The sequence below is a fragment of the Eublepharis macularius genome, chromosome 1 (assembly GCF_028583425.1).
Source record: "Eublepharis macularius isolate TG4126 chromosome 1, MPM_Emac_v1.0, whole genome shotgun sequence".
Classification (NCBI taxonomy): domain Eukaryota; kingdom Metazoa; phylum Chordata; class Lepidosauria; order Squamata; family Eublepharidae; genus Eublepharis; species Eublepharis macularius.
This window is the reverse complement of record NC_072790.1, coordinates 221,343,548-221,362,421: the sequence shown is the minus strand read 5'-3', so window position 1 is coordinate 221,362,421 and position 18,874 is coordinate 221,343,548. Positions and strand designations below refer to the sequence as shown.

At 45.2% G+C, this 18,874-nt stretch overlaps 1 protein-coding gene across 2 annotated transcripts in view; it reads right to left on the bottom strand.

Moving 5' to 3' along the window:
• The window catches only part of ZNF395 (zinc finger protein 395), a 46,431-nt gene that overhangs the window by 9,325 nt on the left and 18,232 nt on the right, over nt 1-18,874 (bottom strand). For both annotated transcript variants that reach the window (XM_054988531.1, XM_054988538.1), the window contains exons 3-9: nt 17,944-18,245; nt 15,441-15,553; nt 11,963-12,198; nt 11,539-11,639; nt 5,971-6,241; nt 1,327-1,419; nt 363-472 (exon numbers count right to left, since the gene is read on the bottom strand). In XM_054988531.1, the coding sequence (XP_054844506.1) occupies nt 363-472; nt 1,327-1,419; nt 5,971-6,241; nt 11,539-11,639; nt 11,963-12,198; nt 15,441-15,553; nt 17,944-18,245 (1,226 nt within the window). The remainder of the gene's footprint in view (nt 1-362; nt 473-1,326; nt 1,420-5,970; nt 6,242-11,538; nt 11,640-11,962; nt 12,199-15,440; nt 15,554-17,943; nt 18,246-18,874) is intronic.

Genomic DNA, 18,874 nt, shown 5'->3' with positions numbered 1-18,874 from the left:
TCACACATGCCCTGCCCCCCCCCCGCCCTACCTTTGCCCCTTGTGCAACTTACCGAGATTGAAGACTGAAGTCTTCAACTAATGCCAAATAGTCACACAACACACAAATTCAGATGCCTTGAGAAGCGAACATTCTAAGCAGATACACCCTTCTAAGGCAATGGGCTTAGAATGGTATAGCTGTCCTTAGGGATACACAGTAAGATTTGTTCCTTTCCCAGTTATTGAGATTCCTAATTAGGGAGGAATCCTGATTTAGAATTCCAGTTACCAGGAAGGAAACTAACCCTAATTAGTCCAAAATTCAAACTTCTTTGTAGCCCCGCTGAGAACACTGTGGCTGACGCCCAGTAGCTTCTCACCTGGTGCCACTGGGTGCCCTGGGAGGAGATGCAACAATCAAGTGGGATTTCAGAATGGGCGGTGGCTGCTGTTGCTGCTGTTCACTGAAACTCAGGGACCGGCTTCGAACCTGCAACCAAGAAGAAGCTTTTGCTTAGTTCTGATTTTATTATTCTCTTTCACCATCATACTAGTTTTTCATCCTAACTGCTGTAAACTGTTGCTTTGTGGGGTTGGGAAGCCGGATACAAATGAAATAATAAGAAAAAATTGCAGACCGTTATCATGATGACCCACTTAGGGCCATATTGTGGGGGTAATTAGTGTTCCTCAGGCTTCCTGACTTTTTAAAAGTTAAAAGCAGCTGCGGGTGGGCAGGATTTAAATCAGGGCTCCTACACAGAGGAAACCCATTGTGTCACCCTTCTCACAGAAATCCCACCACCTAACCTCCAATCAGTGCCTCGCAGAGGAAAAACAAGGCCTAAGCTTGGATCCAGTGGAACATTTCAATGGCAGAGGAGTTTCCACTCACAGACCACAACTATCTCACTTCTCCCTTCTCGCTGTAGCTGAGAATGTTCCCCAACCTGCTGCTCCAGTGAGCCAAGCAACCCCCAGGAATAGCATTTCAGACTACACCAGGACACTCTGCTAGAGGAAATTCTTCCACCTACAGAAATACTCCGCTGGCTCCAACCACAATATGGGGGTGATCTGTCTTTCCCCCCAAATAGAGAGCCAATAGCTGTCTGCAGTGGGTGGGTGGGATTTCTATCAGGGAAACGGCATTTGCCAGAAGGGTTCAATCTCATCCCTGGGTACCACAACCCTAAACCAAAACCTTTCAGTTAGTTCAGTCCTTGGCAATCAAAAGACATAGATCTGCTGCCTCTCACCCACCCTCCTGATGCATTTCCAAACTGATCTCTGTTTTCCTCAAGACTCCTGCCTTCCTCATCAAAACTAAAAATTCAGACTTACCGGCGAAAGAGTAGGAATGGTGGATGTGGCGGCCGCCCAGCTGATGCTGGTGAATATATGCGGGGATACAGGGATCTGAATGGATGGCAAAGCCTGTAAAGAAAAAAAAGGAGAGTCTTATTAAACAATGACGTGTACTTCTCTATTGATGACATTTTGAGAGCAATCCCAAGTCTAATCAATGGGGGGGGGGGTTACTCTCGGGAAAGTGTTCTTAGGATGGCACTGTGTATATAATAAGATTACAAGACATGCAGCATTTAAAAAAAAATTAACACTTTAGAGATTTTTATTTTCAGCCAGTTGCAGAGGTTTAAGATGGGAGGCTGTACTTATCTTATTTATTCATTAAACGGTTCAGTATCTTGCCTCAGATGTACAGACTAACCAAATCACAGTCTAAAGACTCAACCTTTGTCATTAAAGTATCAGAAGATAGCTTTATCGCAGCTAGCAAATGCACAGAGTGTTATGGAAAGTGTCACGGGCTGGGACAGCCCAAGCAGAGTAGTCCAAGACCGGTCTGAGGTCACAGCACAAGTCCAAAGCCAGGAGTGAGTACAAAGTCCAAAGTCCAGAATCCGAAAGCCAAGTCAGGAGGTCCGTAGAGTAAGGGCGATCCAGAAACAAGGCCAAGGCACAGTCCAGGGGTCACACGGCAAGGCCAGAACACGGCAAGATTCAGCAGAGTGGTCGCAGTCAGAGCAGGATTCTGACGTGTTACTTCCACGCCTCCTGGTCTTCTGTGGCTGGGTTTTATAGACAGGCTGGGCTTGCAGCCAGCTGCTTGGGAGCTATCCTGTGCTCACTCCTCATCGCTCTCAACAAGCAGCTGGCGTCTGGCCAGGAGGCGCGCACTTTGCCACCTCTCCTGCAGCTCCACACACGGTTTTTGTCTGCGGCGCTCTCTGGGTGAGGCTGGAGGTCTGAGCGTCCTTGGCTGTGCTTCACCAGTGGTATTGGAGCTGGAGGGCATTCGTGTCTCTGACTCAGCCGCTGACTAAGGACTTTGGGCAACTAGTGGCTGGGCTTCACCAGTGGTGTTGGAGCTGGAGGGTGTCAGTGGTGTTGGAGCTGGCTCAGCTGCTGGCTGTGGACTCTGATTAGCCAGCAGCTGTTCTTCCTGATCGCCGGCTTCTGCTGAGTCAGAGCTGGCTACACAGAGCTCCTCTTCTCTTGAGGAGTCAGGGCTGGCTACACAAGGCTCCTCTCCTTCTGAGGAGTCCTCACTTTCAGTGAGCCCATACTGGCCCATCAGAAAGAATCCTAACAGCCTAAGAAGAGACAAGTGCATTTTGGCCATTCGAGAGGTTCTTATAATACAGAAGCTGGCTTTTCAGCTAGACACCCTAATGTGAAATGTATTTATGATGTTTATAACACTGATGTGCCACCTCTCTGTTCTCATGCTGGAGATTGTTTATAACAAGATAAATAAATATAATTCACATCATAGCAATGTAAAATACAACCTACTCAATTACTAAATAAGCAGAAACAAAAAAACAACAAAGTATTGCATATAAGTACTAATAATCACAGCAGTAAATTTCCAGAATTAGTAGCAACAATTAAAATTCAGTCACCATAAAACAGTTCAGATTTCAGTTTGTTGATACTAAAAAGCCCTCCAATATTTCATCAATAAAAATAGGCACATTATCTAAGATACTCATATGCTACTTTTCTCTTCAATAAGGACACAAAGTGGCTCACAACATTCTCCCTTTCTCCATTTTGTCTTCATACCCCCGTATGTGATTGGCCAGAGGTCACGCAGCAACTTGCTTCTATGACAAAGTGGAGATTCAGGCCGCTGTTCTCCCAGATCCTAGTTTGGCACTCTAACCACTCCACACTCTAACCACTATACAAGTCTGACACACTCGTAAGGCCCCAATTATCCTACCTCAGACCACTGCCCAATCCTCAGCTACTCCCTTACACAGAGCTGAAGGTTCTACTCCATCAACCATGAGCAGAACCACAAGTGACAAAAGGCACAGATTGGACACTTGTCAGCTTCCCTCAAGTTTTGATGGGAAATGTAGGCATCCTAGTCTTGCAGCTTGGCTCTCTGACTGCTGTCCTATGGACTTTTCAACTGTCACTTGTCCAACATTCCGCCAAGCTGCCTACATTTCCCGCCAAAACTTGAGGGAAGCTGACAAGTGTCCAATCTGTGCCTTTTGTCACTTGTGGTTCTGCTCCATGCTGATTTATTCTAATGCAGCATTTTTCTCTCCCTTGTTTTAACAGCTGAGAAGGATGTTCTTTTGGGTTAAGTGACACTCGAAAACCATGATTATCCCCAGGGCTTTTTTTCTGGGAAAAGAGGTGGTGGAACTCTCTATTGCAACATGTGAACGCGCAAAGTGCGCGCGCGATCCCAGAAATCTGTGATGACGTCACTCCCGGAAGTGCCATCACTCCCTGAAGTGACACCGCTTTCCAGAACCCAGCACAATGCAGTATGATGAAATAAATATTAGTAAGCTTGGAAAATTACACTATTATGAGAAAGGGGTTTTCTTTTTCTTTCTGTGTCCTCTACAAAAAGTGAAATCCATTCCCTTTCCCAAACATTTCATTTCTTTGGAATCATATTTTAAAATATGCAAGAAGGAGGGAGCCTCTAAAAATCCAAAACCCATCTCATAAATCTAAATTCTAACAGATTCCCTCCGCCAGCGTAGGAAAAAACATCCAAAATTCTTTCTCAAAATTCCACAGCGTCTGAAATTCCTAATCTAATGAATATTGAGTTTTCAGGGAGGGTTTTGCTTTACTGGAGCAAATCAAAATTAGATACTCAGCTTTAGCTGCATTAGAGCTATACTTAGTTTAAAATGGCTTTTTTTGTTGCCTGCCAACTCTACCTTACCAATGGCTAAGCTGTTGTGACATTGTTAAATGCTCATAAATATTCCAATGTACCAGACAAACAATATTCATAAAAACTTCCTTAACACCCATACGTCCACTGCAATTTCAGTGATGTTAATCAGCTGAGGGTGGGGAGAACCATTTGAGTTACAGCTATTAAGACATAAGAGCACCTATATGCAGATGAATATATTGATGAAAGCCTTCTGTGACTTGGACACAGCTATCCATTCCTAGCATAAAACTGGAATAACCATAACAATATATTTAACTAACACAGAACCAATCTGCATTCAAAAGCTGTGGGAACCATGACAATGTCAACTTCAGTCAACAAAAGAATGAAAGCAACACACACACATACATGCACAGCCCCACCCACCCCCTGAAAAGAAAGCAGAATGAACCCAAAGCAGCACACACACAGCCCCACCCACCCACATATACACAGAATGAAATGAAAGCAGAATGAACTCAAAGCAGTTTAACCTCCTCTGGCGAGCCGGCCCCAGCAGCTCTATTTGCACTCTCTCTCTCTCACTCACAGAGGAACGGGAAAAAAAACAGAATGAACTCAAAGCAGCTAAACCTCCTCTGCAGAGCCCCTGCTGGGCCCCAGCGCTCTCTCTCTCTCTCACTCACTCAGAGAGGAATGAAAAAAAGCAGAATGAACTCAAAAGCAGCTTAGCGTCCTCTGGAGAGCCGGCCCCAGCAGCTCTACTTGCACTTGCTCTCACTCGCTCTTTCATAGAGGAATGAAAAGAAAGCAGAATGAACTCAAAGCAGCTTAACCTCCTCTGGAGAGCTGGCCCCAGCAGCTCTGCTTGCACTTGCATGCACTCTCTCTCTCATAGAGGAATGAAAAGAAAGCAGAATGAACTCAAAGCAGCACACACACACAGCCCCACCCACCCACTCCCCCAATGAAAATAAAACAGAATGAACTCAAAGCAGCAAACGCATAGACAGAAACCCCTGAATGAAATGAAAGCAGAATGAACTCAAAGCAGCACACACATACACAGAAACCCCTGAATGCAGAATGAACTCAAAGCAGCTTAACCCTCCTCTGCAGAGTGCATGTGGGGCCTGAGCTCTCTCTCTCACACTCACCAAGGAATGAAAAAAAAGTAGAATGAACTCAAAGCAGCTAAACCTCCTCTGCAGAGCCCGCGCTGGGCCCCAGCTTGCTTGCTCTCTCTCTCTCTCTCTCTCTCTCTCACACACACACACAGAGGAATGAAAAGAAAGCAGAATGAACTCAAAGCAGCTTGCAGCTTAACCTCCTCTGCAGAGCCCGTGGGGCCGAAGGAGGAAAGAATCACATGGGCAGATTCTAGAGCTGCCAGAATGCTGTTCTGGAGCATTCCCCCTCAAAAAAAGCCCTGATTATCCCATAACAATCACAATAATAATAATTACGCTTCTAGACAGATTAGTGCCTCACCCAGAACAGTGAACAAGTTAGTGTTATTATTATCCTCACAATACAGCTGGGGAGTTGGGGCCGAGAGAAGAGGCTTACCCAAGGTCACCTACTGAGCTCATGGCAGTAGTGGGATTCAAACCAGTAGAGTGCTGATTTGCAGCCGAATCACTTAAACACTGCTACAGCAGTTCAAAATAATAGCCGTGTTAGTCTGCAGTAACAAAATAGCAAAGAGTCCAGTAGCACCTTTAAAACTAACCAACTTTATTGTAGTATAAGCTTTCGAGAGCCACAGCTCTCTTCGTCAGATGCATGGAGGGTACACCTACCTGGTATGCATGGTCGGCTTGGATATGCCAAAAAGAACTGGGGGCTGACTGGCTGAGGGCACTGCTGGGCAAGGGAGGTTCCAAAGGGGTGGCCTGATCTAGAACGAGGGCCTCGGGCTTGGATAGAGCTTGCTGGATGACAGCAGGGGAGGAGTCCAAAGGGGGGCTGGCAACGGTGCCCACAGGCTCAGGTGGTGCCTCCTCCTTCACTTGCATTTCAGTGTAGTAGAAGTCTTCTTCCCTCTTCCTCTGGTCAGAGTTGGCCCCATCTCTGCAGCAGATGGACAAAGAAAGATGTGTGTAAGGGATAAAGAAAGTTCAGTCAATAACACTGCTCTTGGGTTACTCTTGGATACTAAGTACAGAGATGTCTTTCTTTCCTACATTAGAAGTGGAGTTGCTCTTCAATCGACACTCATAAAAATCCACAGGCATCCATCCTCCTTACCACTGCATGATAGCCAATACACTGTTTCACCTCCAGTGTCCCAGCCTCCCGGTTTCCCAGCCTCCCAGCCTACTGGGCCGGAGGGATGGGGCCATATTTTCTGAGCAACAGGACACAGCTAAAGGAGCGCGCAGCTGCACAAGCACTGCTCGTTCATAGGGCGCATGCTTTGCATGCAGAAAACCCCAAGCTCAGTGCCCGGCACCTCCTTTAAAGCAACTCAGGCAACTGGTGTCGGGAAAGACCCTCCCCTACCCAAGATCCTGGACAGCTGCATCGTATAGTAGTTAGAATGCCAGACTATCATCTGGGAGACACAGGTTCAAATCCCCATTCTCCCACGGAAACTTCCTGGGTGGGCTTGGACCCGTCCCATATATGTCACTTGCTCGCTTTCAAAATGATGTCGTTGCTCATAAATTGACAGAGAGGAGATCAATTCCGCATGCAGCACTGCCACATTAAGGGGCACAGATACAACATGGCGGGCTACACAAGTCAGACCCTCTTCTAGCATACATCTGGGCAATCACTGCTGCACTAGATTATTTATTATTATAAATCAAACTGATCCTGCCTGTTGTTTGAAAGACTCTCCCCCAACTGCCATCCCCCACATGACTTCAGTGGCTGAGCTGTGACGTCACAGATGGCTCACAAACAGTCCGATTTCAGAGGGAAAAGGATCAAACATAGAATGCTATCTAAAAAGGATCCGTCCAGATGTTTTCAGGAAAAGGGAAAGCCTGTTCTGTGTGGTACAATTTTGTGTTGGAGAGGACAGAAAGAACAAAGTAATATTAAAAGAGATCTGTGTATGAGAGGAGTCAGTGGCGCTGAAGAGCTGGGAAATCAGCAGAGGTTCAAAGAGGAAAAAGGGATATCTGGGAAATCTTGACACCCCCCCCCCCGCCATGAAAATGTGACTGTGGCCTCAGTAAAAGGGCAAAAAAATGTGGCCGTGTACACCTAGTCAGCCAAAGGAGACTCTCATTTTAGCGCCTGAAATGCTATTAACCCATCCTCCCCACCAGAGGGCCCCCCTCTACATCACACCAAAAACACAGCATGACAAAACAGCTCCAACAACTATGAGGCTGTAGTCACAACCAAACTGGAACGCGAAAACCTTCAAGACCTCATTAGCAATGTGTTATTTAGAATATAAGATTTAGTAAAGGATGGGAGAATAATAAGCTTAGAAGAGAGTTTAAGTGTATGTTTAATAGATTACATGTGGTATTAAGTAAGTGAGCAATAAGATAGATAAAGGGTTGGAAAACTGTTGGAAGTCAAATAAAGGGGGGAGGAAAGGGAGCGGGTTAGAAGTAGACATTAACGAAGGGAGAATGTTTGTATTTTATGATTAAATAATCTAATCCAATAAAAATTGTTGAAAAAAAAAGACCTCATGAACACACAAATCACAATTAAAACGTCAGGATGACAGTAATCCTGTACACACAACAGAACTATGTCTAAGCAATGTGTCTAGACAGGGGAGCAGAATCACACCCACTGGCCCTGCTTCCCACTTATGTGCAAATGAGTTACAGGCGCATAGCCTCTGCCCTCCCAAACCTTGGAAAAACAACATTCCTGATTGCAGGAGTGCACCTGACTTGAGTAGAGTTTGCACTTCTGTGGTTATGTTAGGCTCAGCATTGGTGAGGAGCAGGACTGTAGGAAACTATCCTGTATCCTTCTACACTCATTGACTGCACAAGCTGATGTCATGAGAGTACAGAGATGGTTCCAGGGCCATGTTCGGGATGTAGGCAGCTATCCCCAAATTCAGATCTCAGAGAGTGCGTCCTCCAGCCCAGAGTGCCTGAGGTCACTTACTGGGCTAAGGCTGAGAACTGAGCCAAAATATGATTTATTTATTTATACCCTGCTTGCCTCCAAAGCCGCTTACAACATGATTGTAAGGGTAAAATGGAGAATAACCACCTCATGATGCAGGTTAGGCAGAAAGAGAAGGAGAGTGGCTGGACCAAGATCGTTTCCATGGCAGAGTGGGGATTCAAACTTGGGTCTCCCAGATTCAAGTCCGACACTCGAACCACTCATCTGGAGCTCTGCCTCATTCCGCTAGAGAGAGGACTATTTCTTTGAGAGAAAGTAGAGCAGTGAATCTGGGGACGTTCTTCCATAGCTTCACTGAACATGACCTATAGCAAAACATTTATCTCCTGCTCACACTTTGAACTTCAAGGCTTCAACCAAAAACTTTGTGGCCTGGGCTTGAGTCTGAGATCTAGGCTGTGCTGTTCTCTCCACCTCCCGTCCATAGAAATGTTCTTGGGGCTGCGTAAATTGGGACCGTCATCCAGAGTTTTTATTGTGTGAACTGCATCTTATGTATGATTTTAATGTAACTTAATTGTTGTTACTCTGCTCTGAGCTCATTTGTGGGGAGCACAGACTAAAAATCAAATCCATCAATCAATCAATAGGCTAGAAAGCCATATGGGGTAGTCACTGGGGTGCTCTGGCCTCAGAGCCCTCTTCAGGCCCACTAGGGAACTGCAGTGTTAGGTGGGTAGCCATGTTGGTCTGCAGTAGAAAAACACAATTTGAGTCCAGTGACACCTTAGAGACCAACAAGATTTTCAGGGTGTAAGCTTTCCAAAGTCAGAGCTCCCTTCTTTAGATAACACTATGTAACACAGTCCCCGGAAATTGGCAGGCACTATGAAGATTCTGGACTGGCCAAGTGCAGCATCAATAAATATTGGAAGATGTATTGTCGAAGGCTTTCACGGCCGGAGAACGATGGTTGTTGGGGGTTTTCCGGGCTGTATTGCCGTGGTCTTGGCATTGTAGTTCCTGACGTTTCGCCAGCAGCTGTGGCTGGCATCTTCAGAGGTGTAGCACCAAAAGACAGAGATCTCTCAGTGTCACAGTGTGGAAAAGATGTAGGTCATTTGTATCTACTCAGGAGGGGTGGGGTTGAGCTGAGTCATCCTGTAAGAGTTTCCCAGGGTGTGGAATGCTAATGGCGGGAGGCTTCACTGAATCCTGAGGAGGTTCTTTTGCATATGGATTGGTGCTTGATGTGCTAATCTTCTCTGCAGGGCTATTGTCGGGTGTGGAGTGTTTTGTTGGCCTGGTGTTTTTCAGAACTGGAGCCCATGCTCTGTTCATTCTTAAGGTTTCTTCTTTCCTGTTGAAGTTTTGCTTATGCTTGTGAATTTCAATGGCTTCCCTGTGCAGTCTGACAAAGTAGTTGGAAGTGTTGTCCAGTATTTTGGTGTCCTGGAATAAGATACTGTGCCCTGTTTGAGTTAGGCTATGTTCAGCCACTGCTGATTTTTCAGGCTGTCCAAGTCTGCAGTGTCTTTCATGTTCTTTTATTCTTGTCTGGATGCTACGCTTTGTGGTCCCGATGTAAACTTGTCCACAGCTGCAGGGTATACGGTATACTCCTGCAGAGGTGAGGGGGTCTCTGCTGTCTTTTGCTGATCGTAGCATCTGTTGTATTTTTCGGGTGGGTCTGAATACTGCTTGAAGGTTATGCTTTTCCATAAGCTTTCCCATCTGATCAGTAATTCCTTTGATATATGGCAAAAACACTTTTCCTGTAGGTGACTGTTTTTCCTTGGTTGTTTGATTCATCCTGGGTTTGATTGCTCTTCGGATTTCATTTCTGGAGTAGCCATTTGCCTGAAGTGCGTGGTTTAGATGATTAATTTCCTCATTGAGAAAGCGCGGCTCACATATCCGTCTTGCACGATCCACTAATGTTTTCATTATGCCTCTTTTCTGTCGGGGGTGGTGATTGGAAAAGCATAACCTTCAAGCAGTATTCAGACCCACCCGAAAAATACAACAGATGCTACGATCAGCAAAAGACAGCAGAGACCCCCTCACCTCTGCAGGAGTATACCGTATACCCTGCAGCTGTGGACAAGTTTACATCGGGACCACAAAGCGTAGCATCCAGACAAGAATAAAAGAACATGAAAGACACTGCAGACTTGGACAGCCTGAAAAATCAGCAGTGGCTGAACATAGCCTAACTCAAACAGGGCACAGTATCTTATTCCAGGACACCAAAATACTGGACAACACTTCCAACTACTTTGTCAGACTGCACAGGGAAGCCATTGAAATTCACAAGCATAAGCAAAACTTCAACAGGAAAGAAGAAACCTTAAGAATGAACAGAGCATGGGCTCCAGTTCTGAAAAACACCAGGCCAACAAAACACTCCACACCCGACAATAGCCCTGCAGAGAAGATTAGCACATCAAGCACCAATCCATATGCAAAAGAACCTCCTCAGGATTCAGTGAAGCCTCCCGCCATTAGCATTCCACACCCTGGGAAACTCTTACAGGATGACTCAGCTCAACCCCACCCCTCCTGAGTAGATACAAATGACCTACATCTTTTCCACACTGTGACACTGAGAGATCTCTGTCTTTTGGTGCTACACCTCTGAAGATGCCAGCCACAGCTGCTGGCGAAACGTCAGGAACTACAATGCCAAGACCACGGCAATACAGCCCGGAAAACCCCCAACAACCAAATATTGGAAGCTTTGTCTTATTCCTTTCCTTGGTTAACAGTCTTCTGTTTCCTGCCCTTTAGGCTCCATCTTAAGCCCTCTCCTCTGTGTGAGTCCTCACTCTGCTTACAACTGACTCAAGATGAGGGAGAATTTGGGGGGGGGGCATAATGCCAGCTGTGACACCATGTCATTTCCAGTTTAAAAAAATGGAAGTGACATAGGTTACTCTAGGAATTTCTGGAAACTCTATGATAAAATCATACAGTTTCCAGCAACTCCTAGAGCTACCATATGTTACTTCTATTTTTTAGCCAGAAGTGATGTGACACCACGTATGACACTGCTGCTTTGAGAGATGGTGAAGAACAGGAGCAGGGGGTAGGGTACCCCCTGTCCCCACTGGGGGAATGGGACCCCTATGTGGGGTGGAGCATATGCACAAGCCAGGACTAGATTACAGTACGACTGCCCACTGCCTCAGCCTGTCTGTGATATGCTGCAGCAGTACCAAAGTCCCATCCTAAATAACACCTTGCAGGAAATTATCAAGTGCAGCTTTTGTTTAAGTAAATGCAGCTTAAACTGGAATTGGAGGTCTTACCCCAAATGCTGAGTCTTCACATGTCTTTTGATTCCAACAATGGAGCGAAGGACTTTGCCGCAGCTGGGCCACAAACACTTGTACATCACCTTCACTGAATTCTAGGAGAAACACAGATCTGGGTCATTCCAGGACCAAACTCTCAAGCTACCTCAAACATCTGTGCAACCTCATGGCTCCAGAATTTCCCTTCTTCTTGAGGACAATCTCCCCTAACAACTGGACAAGATTAATTCCTGCCAAGCAACTTTTTATCCCCCCCCCCCGACATTATTCCTGGGGAAATTCAAATTAGGGCAGCAAGGACATTATTGCAACTCCTAATTTTTTAAATTAATGATAAGATTTATTAATTTATTAACCTCTCCAAAAGATCTCGGGGACAAACCTTCCCACCTCCAACTCCTGTCTCTACCCTCCACACCTTTCTTTTCCTGGGAGCTGGCTCCTCAAAGACAAAAGGATCCGAGTCCGTCTCAAAGCCATCATCAGCCCGAGGGGAACTGAAAGCCTCGCTTGCATACTTGGGGCTGGCCTCCGAGTGGGGCGGTGAAGGGGTGGAGATGCCGCTGCCACCACTCCAATGTCCACTGGTGGTGCTGCTGCCACCATCTGACATATCACCACTCTCCTTCCACACATCACATGCTGCTTGGGATGCTGAGACACAGAAAGAGAGACGAACAGGCATGAATAACTGCATCACACTTACAGGAGGTGAGAGGCAGAGTGCCATAACTGCAAGTTCTTACAGCGCTTTTATGGAGACACATGAAAACGTGCGAGCATCACAAGATGAAGTCTCAAACAGGGGCGGAATCGAGCACTTCCGGAAACATGGGAGTGGGAATACAGACTAATGATGTATGGAACTTCTTGCCCCTGCCTATAACTGAAAAAAACTGCAGTATACAATACAGATCGCAAGCAAATATGGGTGTACATTTCCTATTTCTATTTAGTGTGCAGAATGCAGGTTGTCCTGCCAAGAATAGTATTTTTAAAAGCATATGTTCTGTGCAATACATGTTCATTAAGAGAGATTCAGAATGTAAAGAATAGAAGAAAGCTGGGAAAAAATTAAGACCTTCCTTAATACGAGAGGAATCGCCCCATCCTTGGAAATTCTGTGCACTGCCTGACCCCAACCAGTTGCTGATTTTTTTTACGGGGAAAGGGAGAAAACTGTTCTGTGAAGCCACCATATGCCATATCAAACCATTTGTCTAGATCAGTACTGCTTAGCCTCAGTGGCACATCTTTCTAGATCACAGACAGAGAAGGGCTTTTTCTAACACTTGCTACCTGAGATCCCTTAAATGAAAATGCTGGAATTAAACCTGCATGCAAAGCAGCCAGTCACAGCCTCCCCACGAGTGCCTAATCCGGTTCACCTATTCAACGGCTTTTTTTCTACTAAACAAAGATGCACTACACCTAATTACAACACTTTGCATTTTTATATCAGATGCCTACATTCAAATCATCAAGTGATGAGTTATTTCTTTCACATCAAACACAGCTTTGTTCACACCACTCTGGTACACCCATACAAACAATTTTCCCTCCCCAAATTACATAGATGTCGAGAAGAAAGACTCCACCCTCTCTGTCTCTTTTAAATAAAAAGCATGTTAAGGATTTTTAACCAGCATTAGAGCAGATGACCAAGCAAGGTGCTTGAAGGGAGGCAAAGCCACCGAGGGCTTCTGGCTGGGAATACTTGAGAGTTAAGCCCAACAGAGGGGTAGGACCCCTACTTCTCAAAAGCCACAGCTATTGGGTGGTCACATTTAGTAGCATATTTAGTGGAGAAAGGACAGGACTGGTCCCACGGCACTCCACAAGTCATATCCCAAACTGGCATCCCCTACAGGAGCTTTCTGAATCTGGAGCAGACATCACATGGTTGAAACCACCAAAGCCACCTTCTTTTGGGGGGAGAAAGGCAGGATATAAATACTTTCAGCAAACAAAATGCCGTCCCCTTCTCATCAACTCTATTTTCTAACCACTCCAGCAAGAAGACTGGCCAACTGTGTCAAAGGTCACAGATATATCAAGCAGGACCAAAAGGATGCATTCCCCTTGGCCAACTGTAACAGGAAACCCTCCACCAGAACAACTAATATTGTCTCAGTCCCAATGGCAGGCCTGAGACCGGAATGAAACAGCCAAAGGGCCTGACATTTTAACCTCAACATGTTAGAATCCGAAGTCTGCTTGAGCTTCTAAATGTACAATGGAGAGCTTACAGCTGCATGTCTGCTTTCATTTTCTACTCTCTCCACTTCACTCCCAGTCCCTGAATGTGCCAGTTCCTAAAGAAGGTAGTGATGCTGCAAACCCAGGTTTGCCAATTCAGACATGACAGCTGAGAGACTGAGCTGTGATCTGGGAGGTTGCCAGTTCAAATGTCAACTTACTCATCTCAGCCACAAATTATCTCAGTGACCTCAGGCAAGTTTCTTTCTCTCTCAGTCTCAACCCCCGCCCCACCATTTGCAATAGGAAGATTATAATACTGAACTACCTTACAAGGTTGTTGCAAGAATTACTGTGATAATGTATGCGATGTGCTAAGAATTCTGAAAGAGCCGGACAAACACACTAAGCATTACTATTATTACTCTAAACCTTAATCAGTAAATCTATAGGCTGTAAACCCACTTCAAATCATGGATTCCAATTTGGGTATTTCCAGCCGATCACAACCCACGGTTCGTCAGTTTAAATGGCATTCCAAACCACAGCTATGCTCCCTTCATCCCAGTTGGGGAGACATGACTAAAGCTGGTGTCTTTTTTAGTCAATGGACTGGTACCATTAAAGCATGCAGCTAGAAACAAGACAGCAAATTGTGTGTCCCCTCACCGCACTTCAATCGTGTTTTCCAGACCAGTACTGCCCATGCAACTTGCAGCTGATTAACGGCCTGGAGGCCACACTCAACTGCAAAGCACACGGGGATCCTATTTTTAGGCTCCCAGCTCCAGCATGCTCACCACCTCCTGTAATAGGTCTGAGCATCCGACTGGAAACAGCAGCAGGTCGGGTTTCTTGTCCCATGTCTCTCTCTCTCTCTCTCTCTGGGAATGTAGACGGCATCCCTCACTCAGCCAGCTGCCTTTCTAGCAGCTGTCTGGCAGCTGCAGGGGGGACAGAATGGATTGCCACAAACAGCAACCTCAAGAGATTCGACTCACAGGTTTCTCACAGACTGCAGGGTGGGGTAGGGGTTCCCTCTAAGGAAAGGGCTCCACCACTCTTCTTCTTTGTTAGGAATTAGGTCAGGATGAGGCATTCCAAGGAACGCAACCCTGATTCTGACTTCTATTGCTAATGTGGGGCTCACTTCCAGAGACGAGTAGAAGCCCAAGGAAGGGAGGGCTTAAATCTTTGCCCCATCGGCCAATTTCTGCAAAAACCCTTACCCCCTCCAGTCACCATTCTCATTCCCCTCTCTCCCTCCCCCACAAATACAGGTTCTGAGACAAGAAGTAAGTCTGGTGCCTGAGAATGGGAGGCCCAAAGGGAGGAACTGCAAGGAGAGGGTTAAGCACCTCGCAATTGACCCCCCCCCCACACACACACACACCCTTGCACTGCTGTAACCGAACATACTGGCATTCACCACCAGTCCATCTCTCTCTACTCAAACTGCATTTTCAGCTGCAGTAGCATGCGACCTGTCCACAGGAAGGAAAGAAGTCAACAGGCAAAAGGGTTGGGATTACTAGAGCCAGGAAGGCCTTCCAGAGAGCAGGGAGTGCTGAATTTCCCAAACCAGTTTGAGTTCAGCAGCGGAGGTGCTTGGCTGACTTCTACAGAATTACTGCGCTGTTTAGAGAGTGTCCAGAAAGAGGGTCTCCCTGGCTGAACAGCTACTAAATCAAACTCACCTGGAATGCTAGTGTCACTGTTAGGGGGACTCTGTACCACTGGACTGCAGGATAAACTGGTCAAGACCATCGCTGCCATCATCTCGTCCATGTCAACTGCAGCATCTGACTTCCTAAAATGGGAGGGAAAAAAATAATAAGCCGCCCAAATCAAGAGTATGACATCCGGGCCTGATGGATATGTTACTGGGCCTGGGAGAGCTGAGTTCAAGTCCAACCATTGCATTGTGGGCTACACCTGTTCATATCAACAGGTTCATACAGGAATGTACTCTGATTCTAGTATATCAGAGAACTACTGTCAACCAGTTACCTTCCCCAATGCAAGTATTCACTGTTGAAAAACAATCTTCCAATACAGTATCTTGGTTTAAAAAGAAACTCCTCTACTTTTAACACACATTTAGGATCAAGATCTAAAATCAGCAAGGTCAAATCAAGTCCAGGACCCTTTTTTAAATACAAGCAGAAAAATGTGTGCAGCCTGGGTTTGTGTACTAAGTGAGCAGCATTGCCCTAAGCAGAGTTAGACTGTTCTAAACCCACTGAAGTCAATAGACTTAGAAAGGAGTGACTCTACTTAGGATGGCACTGTAGGTGTTCCATTCTGTTGCTTCTCCAGGCGAGGGGAAATCTATAAAACGTGCTTTTAGCATAATGAATTATTCAAGCAGTTATTCCAAACAGCCCCCAAGAGCAGGTCTTTGGAACATCGAGTACCTGGAAATCAGTTGACAGCATACATGGTATTTTCACTGCCCATTTTAAATATTTAGTTAAGTCAGAGGGTTAAGAGATTCTTGGGGTTTTCCAGATTTGTCCACCATAATCCAGTAACGGACATTAACCAAAGACATTCTAAGTAAATCTGTGAATACTCTGGATATAGACAGACATTTTGCATCACGGTAACCCTAGTTCATCACCAAGAGAAAATGCTGTGATCTGTGAAAATTAAGGCAGCTTTATTAAAACTGTGTTTCAAGGAAACCTGACTTTTCTCAGAAGCTTTTCAGAGATCCCAATTAGGGTTTGGCAGGCTGAACCTGGAAACCAGCAGGGGGGACGAAGGAGGCAGATATGGGGGAAGGGGATGTGACATCCAAGACATCACCAATGCCACTATATCTCTTTTGGATACAACCCAGAAATGACAATGGGTAGTTCTAGGAATCGCTGTGACTCTATGGCAAAATTCTATTGTTTTAACACAGAGTTTCCAGCAATTCCTAGTACTACCCATAGGCACTACAGGGTTGTACCCAGAAGTGATGTATCAACATAGGAGGCCAACAACTCCCCCCCCCTTTCTCCCACCACTGCTCTGAGAAGCAGCAGGCAACAAAAAGAATTGCCTTGAGCAGGCACATGGTAAGGTTAATCCCAATGAAAAAATCAGTACTGGTGGACAAGCATTCCTACAAAGCTATTTGATCTTCCCCCTGCAACTCAAAGGCATAGAAGAGTGTTGGATCTCTTATAGGTTTCATAATGCAAGCTGTTTTCATTGATTCTAAATTGGATTGAGTGGGATTGATTTTGTTTTCAGCAGAAAGGCGGTTGGCAAACTATATCAACTCTGTGGTCTAAGGATGGAACTTTCCTGCAGAAACTAACCTTATCCAAGGTAAAGCTGACAGAAACCTTTGGGAGCACATTTTCTATTGCTTCTACTTGTAGTACTCATTCCCTCAGTAGACTATATTGGCACCGTCCCACCAAGCCTTCCAAAGCAAGCTGAAGGTATTTTAATACCAGAGGGCCTTGAATGAATTAGTGAAAAGAGGTGCCAACCCTTCTTTTTCCAAGTGTAATTTGACTGTTGTTTTTATCATATTTGATTTTTAAATGTTTTGTTTTTAAAACTGTATTTCAGGGTTTCCCCCCTCAATTAACTGTTTTTATTTCAGTTTGACTGCTGGCCAACTTGGGTGCTTGGAAGGAAGAAAGAATACATGTAAATATTCTAAATAATAAAATAAAACAAAATCAGCACAAGAAGGAATTATGCATGAGCATAATAATAATAAGCATGCATATAATATATATATTTGTACAGATCATACATTTGACAGAATTTGGGATTTGTTGGCAGAATTCTAAGTATATCTCTGACCCACAGATACTGGAAGTGAAGAACAGAGACACAGACATCTCCAATACATCCTGCTTGTCAAATTCCCCATGACAACCGGCTGTTCAGTGCCTTCAGACAGAACAGTGAGCAAGGAGCTAGGCCTGATCAGCGACTCATAAACTCTGAAATTAAATTAAATGCATGCACATTTAATCAGCATTATTTTTTCAGGACAAGAAAACTCTGCTTTCCTAATGTTTTTCCTCTTCTTATTTGAACAGGTAATATATATACTTCTCTCAACAATATACAGCTGTGCAGCTTAAGTTGAATACTCAGAAAAGACAGTGGATGGTTCTCTCATCTAGCCATTCTGCTAGCCCAACAGAAGAAGACCATAATGACAGCAGACTAATCCAGACATACCTTTTTGGTACATCAATATTCCTAGAAACCGATCTTGGAACAGATGCTACGGTAACGGGCGCCGTGGTTGGAGAGTGTTCCATTGCCACAGGGAGAGAGCTGTAGCCCATCGTTGTGGGAGTTCCATGGTCCATCTCAAGGGTTGGGAGAGGCGATACCTGGACTTCAGCTAGCCTCACCTCTGTGGCTTTCCTGCAGATGTGAAACCCCTGCTCCAGCAGCAACACCTTCACTTCATTACTCACGAGGTCATGGTGGTCCACCAGACCAGCATTTTCTTGCCCATTGTAGAAGACATAAACCTACAAAGGGAAAACTTACTATCAGTTAAAGTTGACACTCCATTCTCCAATGCAGGTTTCAGTCTGCAATTCCCTCAACACATCTCCCACTTCCCTTCTTCATCCAACGCTCTTTCTTGTAATGAACTCAGCACATTCTTAGAAGGCAGATCTACCCATAGCTATGAGGTATAACAGCTGGGTGGCCCCTCTCATGTTCAGAAGCAGCATCCTTCTGATTGTTTCCCAAAAACAGTATCAGGCTGGTCATCATTAGAGATAAGATGGATTGTTGGTCTGATCCAACCAGGCAGCTCCTGGGATTTTAATTTGTCAAGTTGTTATTGCCAGTAAAGAAGGATTTTTTGAAAATACAAAATGAATTTTCAAAAGCCCAAATATCAGGAAAGGATCAAGTTGTCCTATAGGTGGATATTACAGGGAATCATGAACATTTCTATACACACACATGTTCTTTATACATCACAAGGTAGATGTGCATATTGACTCAGGTTATGTAACTCAAGTAGAAACAGGTACTGTAAGAAGCAAGTGGCTTCTAACTGATTTTCTCACAATCTTCAAAACAGTTTCAGAACAGACTTCGAAGCCAATTATACCATTCCTTACCAAACATGCTTATAATCATG